Below are 13,743 nucleotides of genomic sequence, written 5' to 3'. Positions count from 1 at the left end.
TTAAAGTGAGTCACATGTGACAGAACCAAAGCAAGCCTTGCATAGTAGCATGTAGCATAGTGAACCCAAAATGGCATCATTTACTCCATCTTTTTAGCCTACAATTCCTATTATATCCTCTTCTGGGGTGCGTTCATGTTTTCCGGACACATCAGAAGACTGCAACACTCTCGCACAGGTGCACGTGCCCTTGGTCCGCATTGTTACGTCTGCTAGCATTGCTACTTCCAAAAGTAGACCATTAGGCTTCAAACCCGATATAAATTACCTTGTTTTGAGTCAAATATGACTGTCGGGGCTTGGAGACACTTAGATGACACCAAACGAGCAGTATGTAGGCAAGTTGTGTTTTTTTCTGTTTTATAATGTCTGAAGAAGGGGTCAATCCTGCTGCAACACTGTTTACCCCTGATACTCCTAAAGTTTATTGTGGACTCAAACACTTCAGCAACCCAAGCAGAAGCTCATATTTATATTGTTCTGACAGATGAGCTTGATTCCCCACAAGATTATCCAGATCCCTCTTGAGGAGTAGATAGTCACTCTATCTCTTTCAAAATAAGCAGTCTAGGGAAAAAAAAAATTATGTATGATTTTGGCTTTGAGGTCCCCAGCTGTACTGGATTAATACTTGGGGGAGCAACAGGCAGATAGGATGATACCATAGGCTGTTGTCCCTGGTTAAGATACTGTTGATGTGTTAAGGTAGTGAGTGACTGAGTTGCTGAAAGTCCACAAGTTGTTGCTGAGGCCAGAGGTTGCCAAGTGGGCCTAAAATGGTCAAAAGAAGAACTTATGGATGCCCGGGATAGTTGCAAATTGAGGTATGGTGCAGGAAATGGCAATATTTTGAAAGAAGGAGGTGAAGTGTCTTTGCAGGCTCAGTTGACTTTGACATCATTGACAATGGATGTTGCTTATTACCTTTCAATTGATCAGACTGCACTGGTATATCAGCTGAAACAGAGTCCCATGGAGCAGTTGTCATTTCAGACAGGGGGTAACTTAGCCACTCCACCCTTAGCACAGATCAAAGGAGATAAATGTGGAGAATGTGAAATTGCAACCTCTGCTGTCTCTTCAGGGGGAGTAGTTGTGTATGCTATTTTATTCTGTCAGAGGCTGGAAACCAGTTTACCCTTCTCCAGCTCCCTCTCTGCGTGTGTGAGCCTCCTAGCTCTTGAGAGTTTATCGGGTAAAAGCTGTGGTTTTGTGTGGCTTCATGTGCTTGGTCATCAAGTTCCCTTTAAGTCCTTTCTGCCTCAATTAACCCCCTTATGTTGTTGTGTGATTTCCTCCAGTTCCATTAATTTAAGTTTTTCCTCCAGCAGAGCAGACTGTAGTGGGTCCAGAGCTTTTCTTGAGGAAGCTCTACTCCTTCTTGATCCAGAGGAGGCATGGCTATGGTGTCCATTGGAGTGAGTATGGATGGATGATCTGTTTTCCTGTTCCTGTGCAGCTCAGCATGAAGGCATATGTTGAACACCAACTGTAGTGACGTAGTCTTTAAGATAGGTTCAGGGGCGCCTGTCTTGCTGCACCCTGGTTCTTCCTGATGGCATTGTTTTTGGCCTGGCTCCTTACTGGTTAGTCTGTGTAGCTGCTGTGTCAGCTTTGGGGTGAAAGTCAGGTTTGGACACACCAGGTTCGATCAGGGTTATCCGGGCTCATATCATTAAGTCTTTGAAGTCTGGCTCAAAGGACCATTTGTTGGATGGGATTTTGCTGCTGTAGACTGTGATGATATGTACATCAAAAAGGGAAGGAGATTTCAATTCCATTAAAAAAAAATATGTTGTATTCAGGCGTTGGTGAATGAATCAGGTAATTGTGATCGTGCTCTAATATTGTGAAAAAAAAGGTTTACAGCAAAGTAAAGAAATCAATAAACAGCACAAAACAAACATATCTCAAAGTAATCACATGATATTAATTTAATAATCAAAATATTGAAATATGTTACTTGGCAACATAACAGAAGACTTCAACAAAGGTGCAGGTAAACGGTGAATGTCTGTGAGGCAGCAGACACAGGTGCTTTGAGCTTCCTGATCAGTGATCAGCTCATAAATTTGGGCTTCAAATCTTATCACACATTATTGTTTAAATGACGACAAAAATAAACAGGGTCATTTTTTACGTGGTATTTTGTTTTGTTTTAAAGGAGACATATTATGCCCATATTACCGCAAGTTGAAATGGTTTCTTGGGGTCTTAATGAAATGTCTGTAACATTTTTTGGTCAAAATACCACAAGGATCATTTAAAACAGCACCCTTTTTACCCTGTCTAAAACAGCCCTCCTCAGATTGACCTGTTTTGAGTGCAATCCCTGCAATACTGCTGTAAACACGTGCACAAGCAACCATTCCAGAAAGTGCTGCAACTTTAAACACAAACTAGCAGCAAGCTAGCATTAGCTCGCTGCTGCTACCCATAAGGCATCTAAGTGGCCGCAGCGGCAGAGACACTGTCCCCTCACCGGCACGTCCCCGGAACAAACACAGGCACGTCCCCAGAGCAAACACCGGCACGTCCCCGGAGCAAACACTGGCAAGTTATTCCCTGTAGACAGACTGTGACGTCAATTCGGGTCGTAATCCCATTCGACGCACTCTAGAGTATCGTTTCTGACATAGAGGAGCCACAACAAATCGCGGGATTTTTTTGCCGAATGACCCTACCAGTTCGCAAAACCAATAGGTGATGTCACGGTGGGTTGCTATATGGTTAAAGGAAAATTCACTCATTATCTTCTCACCACTATGCCGATGGAGGGGTGGGTGAAGTGTTTGAGTCGACTAAACAGTGTTAAGCAAAGGCAACCTCTTCTTCAGTAGTAATAAAAAAATATATATATATATAACAGGCAGGGCCAGCCCTAGCACATTTGGCGCTCTAGGCAAGCTTCACTCCTGGCGCCTATACAGCCGAATGTAGCCCCGCCCACCTAGTAGCGCGAGTGTCTCCCCTCACTGCCCAGCAGAGTTTCTAAGTTTTACCAGTCTAAGTTAATAACCAAACAACATCAATATGTCTCAATGACACTCGTGGTGATCAAACGAGGCTTTAGGAGCTAACGTAGGTGACTCTCACCCACTACTGACCTGTAGAATACAGGATGAATGCAGCAGCAATAAAGACATGGAGCATTCACTTCCTCATCCAGACTGCATCTGACAGTACGGGGTGCAACTGCTCCCGTGCCAAACGTTCCTCCTGAAGGCCGAATTAGGCCGAATTATAGTCGGGTTGCACGCACGCACGAATGCACGCAAGACATGCAACACGCCCCTTTCGTGCCCTCTGGCGGCTTGCGTGCGTCCGCCAATTTTTCTAACTATACGACAAAGCAACGCGAGCCTCACGCAGCCCGCAAGGCTTGTGATTGGTCTGCTTACTACATCCCGTCCGGAGTCTAGTTTCCGGTTTCATGCCCCACAATCAGTGATGCCGGTAACGCGCTACTTAGTAACGCGTTACTCTAATCTGACCACTTTTTTCAGTAACGAGTAATCTAACGCGTTACTATTTCCAAACCAGTAATCAGATTAAAGTTACTTGTCCAAGTCACCTTGCGTTACTATTTCGGTATTTGTGGTTAACCCGCTGGGCACGTCCTGCGGCTGGGGGAGCAGTCGCCCCGTCGCCCTCCTCACCACGCCGCCGGAGGCTCGGTGTGCGGCACGCCTCTACGTTTTTTTAGGGGGGGAGGTGCTCATCCGCGGTGCGGGGGCTTTCCTTCTAGTATGCCGCGGGGCGGTGTCCGTCGGCGCTGCGGAAGGCGGGGACCGGTTGGAGGGGACCGGGTACGGCGGTCGGCGGCAGCGACTCTGGACGCGTGTCGGTCCCGTCAGATCACCTCAGCTACAGCGCCCGTTGGGGGAACCCTCCGTTCGCGCGGGGGGGGGGGGGACCTCCGGCGGTGTCTAATAAAGTTAGTGTTGGCAAAACCGGTTGTCATTTTTATGTTGAGGCGGCGGGGGTGTTGTCGGCAGCTGCTGAATGTAACTAATAAAGTAACTTGTAATCTAACTTAGTTACTTTTAAAATCAAGTAACTTGTAATCTAACTTAGTTACTTTTAAAGTCAAGTAACTTGTAAAGTAACTAAGTTACTTTTTAAAGTAACTATGGCAACACTGCCCACAATACGCGGAAATCACGGAAGATTTAGAAGAACGAATATGGCCCAAATATATGAGCACTTGGCAGAAGAGATCCGAAAGTATGACCACTTGTATAACCCGTCACTGACTGGCCGATTTGTCCGCAAGAAATAGGCTATGAGGAGCCGGAGTGGCGATCTAAATAAACAGTCGACGAAGAAGAAGACGTCTCTTCTTTGTGTGTTTTGTCTTCGACAAACAACGTTACTCCGCCTAGTGTTCTGGCGGTGAATTGCGTTGCAACACGCGCAACACATTAGAGAAGCATAAACCAAAACGAGTCCGTCGATGCAACTGCGTGGCCTTCCGCAGGACTATAATTCGGCCTTCAAGGCAATGAGTGCTGCTGTCATTAACTGATTTCTCTAATGAATCTACTTAAATTACTAAAGTAATTAAATACAATATTTTTGGCCATACCACATACAGAAGGGGGCGCCAAAAGCTGCGCCGAGCAAAAACATTTTTTATAAAAATAAATATATTTTTTTGCTAGGCAGAGTTTTTTGCTGAGTGGCGCCCTAGGCAACCGCCTATGTCGCCTGTAGGAAAGACCAGCCCTGATAACAGGCCTACATACTGCTCATGTGGTGTCAACCACGTGTTCGCTAGCCCCGACATTCATATTCAACTCAAAACGAGGGGTATATATGTAACGCCATTTACCCATGAGACTCCAGAAGTGTTTTGTGGACTCAGACACTTCAACCATCCCTCCATCGGCATAGTAGTGAGTAGATAATGAGTGAATTTTTATTTTTCTGTGAACTATCCCTATAAGGTCTAAGCAGGGCCAGTAATGCATCAATCCCTTCAGGGTTCAGGAAAGGTGCCATTACAGTGTTTCAAATTTAAACTGTATTGACCTGGTTACATGTTAAGAGTTGCCTGCAATGGACGGTCTGCATTACTTATTATACACAAACAGCATAACATTGCCCTCATACCTCATGCACTGGTACTTTGTTAAACATCTGTTGGATAGGATTCTTTCTATTCTTCCCAGTCTACTTACCTGCACTCTCATCATCTGTATGAGTCAGGATCTCAGAACCTGCACCAAAAGTTATTGGGTTCTTCCCTGGACCATCTCTGCACCAAGTTCGGTGCAAATCAGTTTGGTACTTTTTTCTGATCTTGTTTATTATTAACTATGTGGTATTGCATCGGCATATTTGTGTGCGTGTGTGGTGCTGGTAAAAGTGCATGCAATATATACAATAATCGTATGTTTCATTGAGGGAATGTTAGATGCAGGCTGCTTATGGTGACAGTTAATTGTATTGACAAGTATTCAATAAAAGCACTTGTTCAAATATGGTAGCATGGGCAGCTGCAGAGATAAAGTTTACTCTGAATGCATGCCAGTTAAAGAAGAGCAGAGGTGTTTCCTCTACGATTTATTTCAGCAGTGGGGGCAATTTGTTTAAATACATATCTCAAACTCAATGCGACTCAAACAAAAAAACACAAATTAAATGTCAAGTCCTGTACGGGTCATAGTAATTTCTTATCAGTGTTGGTGTTTATTGTTATAGTGTGAAGTGAGCACAGGTCAGCGGGAGAGTGGGAAGGGAGAAAATGCAGCAGGGTAAACCGTGACTGTACAAGGATACAGGGCCTATAATGTCTGCTCTGATCCTGAAGCAGCGGCGGTTATAGTTTTGCAGAGCCAGCTCAATGGACGTAGCGGCAATCCGGGGTTTATGGCCCAACTTCACTTAGTTCCAAGCTGCATGGAAAAGGAAAAACAGTCTTAAGAGGTCAAAACTTCGACATTGATAATGTCATAAAAATTCAGCATCAATACACACAGGAAACTGTTGCTATTACAATAATGTATGTTAAGATTTTACTAAGTTTTTATTGCTCCTTCAGGCAGTCAATTGGTTTTGGATCCCTCAAACACGCCCCCTGAGCAGTGCATCATGGGCCCTGGAACCCCCCAACAGCCTGCGATATCAGAACATTAAGCAGCCAGTGCTCTCCCACCCATTCCACAATGTCAGCCATCTTCAGAGAGAAGGCTACTATGAGGAGGACTTGGAGGAGTTTCTCAGAGTGTGTGTGCTGTTGCAACAGGGTGAGTCAGATGGTCTCCACACCCTGCTGGAAATCCCTCTATTCAGTCACATTAAACTCAGAGAGATCCTTGCTCTGGGGGCTCACAAATCCTCTGAGTTCTCCTTTCCCCTAACCATGGTGAATGGCAGCAGAGAGGATGATATCAGCATGGACAGCTTTAAGAAAGAACGAACCGATGCTATAACGAGAAAACAAGGCTGTTTTAGGAGCCTGTTTGAAGCGGAGAGGTGTCCTGCACCGTTCGTGTGCGGCTCCCACTATTATTGCTTCCATTGTCCGGGCACAGAACCTGTGGCTTGCAGTGAGCTGAAATCTAAGAGGCTGGGTATTGGACTTGATGAAAAGCCTGTGGAGCTACCTCTTCTGCATCCTACCACTCTGTGTAGCCATACAGAGAGAGAAGAGGATGGATATACTAAAGGAGACACTGAAGAAGAGGAGAAGTTGGCTGTCATGTATGAAAGACTGGGTATAGAGGTAAGAATGCACACCGTTTAGATAACATCTTGTCTACAAAATAGGTATACTGTGAGTACATATATTCTTTAAATCCAATCGGCCAACCCTATATAGCAAAAGTAAAATGCTACACATGGTCTCTGTATTAATTAATGAACTTCCTCTCAGCTCATAGCAAGTGAGTGAGTTGGGGCGGAGCCCCCGGGGCCTGTGTTTGTGTACTCCAACTCGCTTCAAGAGCACACACAAGCGTCCACTCTTTCTGGAGTGAAAACCGTTCAAGGTCATCATTTGTAAACTGATTAATTCGGTTCAGCGGTCAACAAGAATATGAACAAACTGTAAATTTCAGAATTTCTGGAAGGGCGGTGGGAGTGAGCAGTCTGCTAAGAGATGGGCTTAAGAAGACAGCGAGAGAAGCGAATCTCAAAGAGAATTTCATGCTGATGGCTTAAAACATTCACGTGAACAATTATACTCGATGGTCGTGATACAATAATTTTATACATCGCTCGTGGTACAACCTGTGATGCATCGAGTATATTGGATATATATCGCCCACCCCAAATTTAATTATAGCAGAGATTAGCAGAGAATGCTGAACAGCATCATACAGAATATTCACTTTATTTTATGAACCCTTCATAATATGCCTAATAAAACAGACCAAGTTTTGGTGAACTATTGGAACATTGTGAAGGCCCTATTGCTTTTCGTTTGATTATTCACGAAATGGTTGTGGCAATATTGCTCAACATCGCCCCCTAAAACACAGCAATTCCGTCTATTTGAACCAATCTTCACAAAATTGGGTACACACGTGTATCATGACCAGACAGAAAAAGGTCCCTGCCACCAATTAGATTAACGCAACAGGAAGTCAGCCATTAAGAATTTAGTGGCCATTTTACATGTTCTGTATTTTAAGAAACTCCTCTTACAGCTTTCATCAGATCAACTTCAAAATCAGTGAGTATCATCTTAATAAGATGGAAACTACCTTGATCTTTGAGTTTTCATCACAGAGTGTGACGTATTTTGGACATGCATGGCCAATTGACTCCAGACCTGGCCTGATTACATTACATGTCATTTGGCTGACGCTTTTGTCCAAAGCGACTTACAATTAGTACACTCAACATATATGAGGGGCCATTTAGGGGTTCATTATCTTGCCAAGGACACTTCGGCATGCAGATGGGTGAGAGTGGGGTTTGAAACCTTCTTGTTGGAGAGCTACCACTCTAACCACTAGGGCACACCGCCCCTGATGACATCTGGATTGAAATCATGACTTAAAATCACAACAGAAACGTCTTGGTTTTTGATCGCTTATACTTTAATTAATTCCTCCTTGTCCATTGACAACAATTATGTCAAACTTTATCAGAAAGTGATCAGAATCCGGGACTGAAAAGTTCCATGTGTCAAAAATATGTCAGGGTCATAGCGCCACTTACTGAATCCCCATGAAACATTAAGTTTTTGTATCTCGGACATACACTGTCCAATCTACTCCACACTTCTGATGACATATACACAGAAATCCTGATTTCTAGATGATTCTTTTTATATGATGCATGAAATGATGACACATAAATACTTTTCCTTACATTTTCCTCAGTGCGTTATCTAATTATCTTTTTTTGTATACAAAATCAATGTACAGAATGTAGACTCAGGACATCTGAAAATCTGAACCTAACTCACATTTGCCTCAGCTATTTAACAACACCCCCCCCCAAAATGTTTTTGTGTGTATATATATATATATGGATTCAGGTTTACGTTGAACAACCCCAGGCACCACCAAGTGGGACCCCAGGTAAACGACCTCATCACCATGAAGACAGAGAGAGCTAGCAAAAGAGGGAAGGAGAAATGGACATTAGGGAAGACAGACAAAGAACATAGGATTAGGGATTAGAGCAGACATGCCACTTCCGGCCTGTGGTACAATCATATCCGGCACGCCATTATTTGATCGTAACTGGCCCGCATCGTGAACGATTAACTGAAAAGATGTTTTCATTTGATGAACGTGAGTGACGACATTTATGATCCAACACCATCGATTAATAACTTAACACATCCCAATAATAAATGGAGCAAATAAACATATTTGGAACCGTGAACTGGCACAACACTGCATACCTGTGTGAGCAGCTTTTCTCTGTGATGAAAATGAACAAAAAACAACACAGGAGTTGTCTCACTGATGCAAAAGTTGACGAACATCTAGCTCTGGCACATGTACATAAAAGTAGAATGTAGCCTACCAAAAAACATTTTATATTTGCATTTATCTAATTTCCTGTCTATCCTGTTAAATAAATGTTGATTGTACGACCCTTGACTCTTGTATTATCATACGGTGTCTTCCGCGCAATCTAATTCTATCAGACCATAATTTAATAACCTTCGATTTTTTTAATTATCTGAATATATGCCATTAATAAAAAAAAAATTTACCTGTTAGTGCTGTAGCTAAATTTAAGGAAATAATTCCGATTACATTTAAACCCGTATTACCCGTCGATATAAACAAATTCATTAAAAACCCTAGCTCCACTGAGATTGATCATCTCGTCGATAGCTCTGCAGACTCAATACAATTAGACTCAATAGCGCCTCTAAAATGTAAAACATAGTAAATTAGCTCCGTGGTATAATTCCAAAATCACATGAGTTAAAACAAGTATCAAGAAAACTGGAAAGGAAGTGGCAATCCAGCAACCGTGTTGAAAATCTCCTAGACTGGAAGAGTAGTGTTAAAGCATATAAAAATACCCTCCACAAAGCAAGAGCTGCCTACTATTCAAAACTAATAGAAAAGAATAAAAACAATCCCAAGTTTCTCTTCAGCACTGTAGCCAGGCTGACAGAGAGTCACACCTCCACCTAAACCAGTATTCCTCGATCCCTAAATAGCAATATATTTATGACCATTTTTAATGATAAAATTCGAACTTTAAGAAATAAAATCAACCATCCCCTGCCCTCAATTGGCACTTATACCCTACCAACAACAGAAATCTCAGAAACGGCTGAGAATCCTACCCATTATTTAGACAGCTTCTCTCTGATCACATGTGATCAGTTTATCAAAAATAATCTCAGGTTCTAAACCAACAACCTGTATCTTAGATCCCATTCCTACAAAATTACAGAGGTTTTAGCCAATTACAGAACAAAATCTAATCTCCCCTTCCTGTAACATCTTAGAAAAAGACAGCTTTGTCAGTTTCTCCAGGAAAATAATATGTATGAAGACTTTCAGTCTGGGTTTAGAGCTAATCATAGCACAGAGACAGCCCTGTCAAAAGTCACTAATTACCTTCTAATAGCTTCAGATCAGGAATTTGTGTCTGCCCTCATTCTGTTAGATCTTAGTGCAACATTTGACACAATTGACCATCACATTTTATTACAGAGACTAGAACAGTTAATTAGCATTAAAGGAACCGCCCTAAACTGGATTAAATCTTATTTTTCTGATCGCTTCCAATTCGTGCAAATTAATGATGAGTCATCTGTGCGCACCAAAGTTAACCATGGTGTTCCACAGGAATCTGTGCTCGGCCCAATTTTATTCTCATTATATATGCTTCGATTGATTGATCCCCATTTCTCTCCCTCTACATCAATTAATCAATCAAATTTTATTCGAATAGCCCATATTCACAAATCACAATTTTTGTCATAGGGCTTTAACAAGGTTCGACATCATCTGCCCTTAACCCTCAACAAGGGTAAGGAAAAACTACTAAAAATCCCTTTGAATAATTGAAGGTAAATGATAATAATTGAAGGTAAATTAATTAATGGATTATTGTCAGTAATGGTATCTGAGTAGACCTATTTTATATCAAGCAGTCCTGTTTTAGTCATAGTCTACGATCAGCAACCACCACCATCAGGATCCACAATCACTGTTATGAAAGTTTTGTGGAATCTGGTGAAGGAGAACTCACGCATCACCTGATGTCCTATGCAGAAGATTTAAATGTTTACTTGATGCATCAAGGAGACCAGAAGGTGCAACAATATACAAACTTCAACAGAGCAACATGAGCAATTGTCACCCCAAGTCTGAAGATGTCTTCCACAGCTTCCCCATATAACTCCCTCTACATCAATTAATCAATTAAATTGTATTTGTATAGCCCATATTCACAAATCACAATTTGTCTCATAGGGCTTTAACAAGGTGTGACATCTTCTGCCCTTAACCCTCAACAAGAGTAAGGAAAAACTACAAAAAAATGTTTTAACAGGGTAAAAAGAACGTATAAACCTCAGAGAGAGCCACATGTTAGGGATCCCTCTCCCAGGACGGACAGAAGTGCAATAGATGCCAAGTGTAAAGGAGAACATCATCAAGATATGGGTAGTTAAAAGCATTGATAAGACACGATACTAAATTTAACCAGAAGCCAGTTTAGGGAAGCTTATACAGGAGAAATGTGGTCTCTTTTCCTGGTTCTTGTCAGGTCATGTGCTGCTGCATTTTGGACAAGCTGGAGCGTCTTTAACGACTTTCTGCTGGAGCCTGATAATAAGGAATTACAATAATCAAGTCTGGATATAACAAAGGCGTGGACTCGTTTTTCTGCATCTTTTTCAGAAAGGATTTATCAGATTTTTGAGATATTACGTAACTGGAAGAAGTCGGTCCTAGAAATTAGTTTTAAGTGAGAATAATATTCGTCACCCATTCCAACAGCACATCAATGAAAGGCTCTCTGTTACATGTAGGTGTTTGCATCCTATTGGATAGTTGAGCCTAAAGTTAGCATCCCTAAATCACATTGTGTCTTTACTTCTTGCCACTGATAAAATACGCCAAAGAGTTAAATTAGATGAGAGTTGAAGTTGGTGCCTCTCTGTCTGGCGCATCTGAATTAGTTACGAAATACCCTTAACGTAGATGTTACTATGTCATAAGGCCAACCAACCACTGTTTTTTTAGTTTTGTTTTTTTACCATATTTTTATACAATTTTCAAGTGTTTATCAAAATGTTTATGGCAATGAAAAAACTAAAAAAAAAGCAGTCACAGGTTCACACACAGGCATACACACACAAGGGGCAGTATAATCAATAATTCCACGTTAGCCGTATAACATTTCCTTTTCAGTCAGTGATGCATGTTTCGTTTGACAGGAATGCCATAAATGAGTCCCAAATACAAACAAATTCTTCCTGTTTACCTTTAACTATATATGTCAACCTCTCCAGCCCAAGACCTCATCATCACACCATTCCCAGCTGAGCCATACTCTATGATGAAGTTTTTGTGCATGTGCGACAAAAACTGCGGGAGGAGTACGCTGTTGAAATTTGGAGGAGGGGCACCATGACCCATTTGTAAAACAAATGAAAAAAACATTCTTAAAATTTCAAGATCTTCACAAGTCATTTTCTATTGTTGTTATACATGCATTACAATATAACTGATAAAACGCCATGAAGGAAATGAATTAGTGTCTTGCATTAACAACTAAAAAAACAAATGTTTACACGTAAAAAAGCATTTAATAAGAAAACTGAACCACATACTTTACGTGTACAGCAGACTTCAGCAGGCTGCTGTGTTACAGGAACAATCTGCTCGCCATGTTTACCCTCACTCCGTCTCTAACACACACACACACACACACACACACACACACACACTGCTATGCCAGACCTGCACCTCGCTCCACACATGGCTCACAACGCACACGTAAGTTCCCCATGCCCTTTTTGTATACTCTGGAATATCTTCACAATAATTGTCTATTAAAAGGTCGCAGAATAAAAAAAGTCAGCCTCTCAATTTACCTCAGACATCTCGTTGAACCAGAAAGCAGAAGCAAGACCAGATGATTACTCAAAAATCCAATTTAACAAAATCAGAGCACTGTAACGTAAAGGTGGGGGTTAATATGATTCAAAAGACCGATGGGTGAAAAGTACATTAACATCTTAATTCAATTATCAGAAAATATTATGTATTGCCACTTCCACCTTGTTTTCGTTATGGACGGATAAACTCCCATACCACACAGTGAATGATACTATCCAACTTAAATAAGAGGCATCTATGGGATCAAGTTAAAACAACACACAAACAAAAACAAGCCAACAAGGGAAAGAACAAAATAAGAGCGGTTTTATAGTCAATCATAGGTGACAAACATGAATATATACAGGCTTTAATAGTACAGAGCCTACTACATTTTAAATGATTCAGAACATAATAAGAAATAATAACTATCTACATAAGGACTTTTTAAATTATATTTAGACTTCAAATTTGGTGAGTGTCATGTTAATAAGACGGAGATTAAAATGAATGACATCCATAAAGAAATCATGATTTAAAATCACAGCACCCCCTGGTGGCAACATGAAATGTCTAGTTTTTTGCACTCCTTACACTTTGATGTAATCCTCCTCATCCATTTAACACAACTATCTCAAACTTTGTCAGAAGGGCCTCATGAAATTGATGATCAAGTCGTATGGAGATTTCGTCTAGCACTGAGATTTCGCCATGACACACGAAATTGCTGTAACTTGAGTGTGCTTTGTTCAGTCTGCTTCAAACTCCATGTGTGTAACAACAGTCTTCCCCTGAAGATATTCGTATGGTTTTAAGAAATTAACGTGGCAAAATAGCTGAATAGCACCACTTAAAGAGCAGCCCTAGCACCGCAATTGACCAACATATACAAAAATCAGTAGGGCGTAGGGGATGTAAAATTTTAATTACGAACTAAAAACTCTCTTGGATCGATATGCTAGACCAGGGGTCAGCAGCCTAATGATGGCACACGGTGCTATAATCATTGTCACACAGGCGAAACGTTTTGCCGTCACACAGCCTGTATTATTTAGCTTAATTTATGTTAACACCTCCCAGACACTAGGTGCCAATAATGCGCTATGCTGGATGCCAATCTCCATTAAATAATAATAATAAGCGCTGCTCACATTTCCCAACATGAATCTCTGTGAAGTGCAGCCGCTGAGATGTATCGGTG

At 41.5% G+C, this 13,743-nt stretch overlaps 1 protein-coding gene across 4 annotated transcripts in view; it reads left to right on the top strand.

The window, feature by feature from the left end:
• Nucleotides 1–13,743, top strand: part of c18h6orf136 (chromosome 18 C6orf136 homolog) — a 41,387-nt gene that overhangs the window by 18,080 nt on the left and 9,564 nt on the right. For 2 of the 4 annotated variants that reach the window (XM_053446964.1, XM_053446963.1), the window contains exon 3: nt 6,047–6,730. In XM_053446964.1, the coding sequence (XP_053302939.1) occupies nt 6,047–6,730 (684 nt within the window). Of the gene's footprint in view, nt 1–1,328; nt 1,419–6,046; nt 6,731–13,743 lie in introns of all 4 variants that reach the window. The other 2 variants (XM_053446965.1, XM_053446966.1) reach the window with 2 other exon arrangements.

The sequence above is a fragment of the Pleuronectes platessa genome, chromosome 18 (genome assembly GCF_947347685.1).
Source record: "Pleuronectes platessa chromosome 18, fPlePla1.1, whole genome shotgun sequence".
NCBI lineage: Eukaryota > Metazoa > Chordata > Actinopteri > Pleuronectiformes > Pleuronectidae > Pleuronectes > Pleuronectes platessa.
Note: the sequence above shows the minus strand (reverse complement) of the source record. Positions and strands in the feature narration are given on the sequence as shown.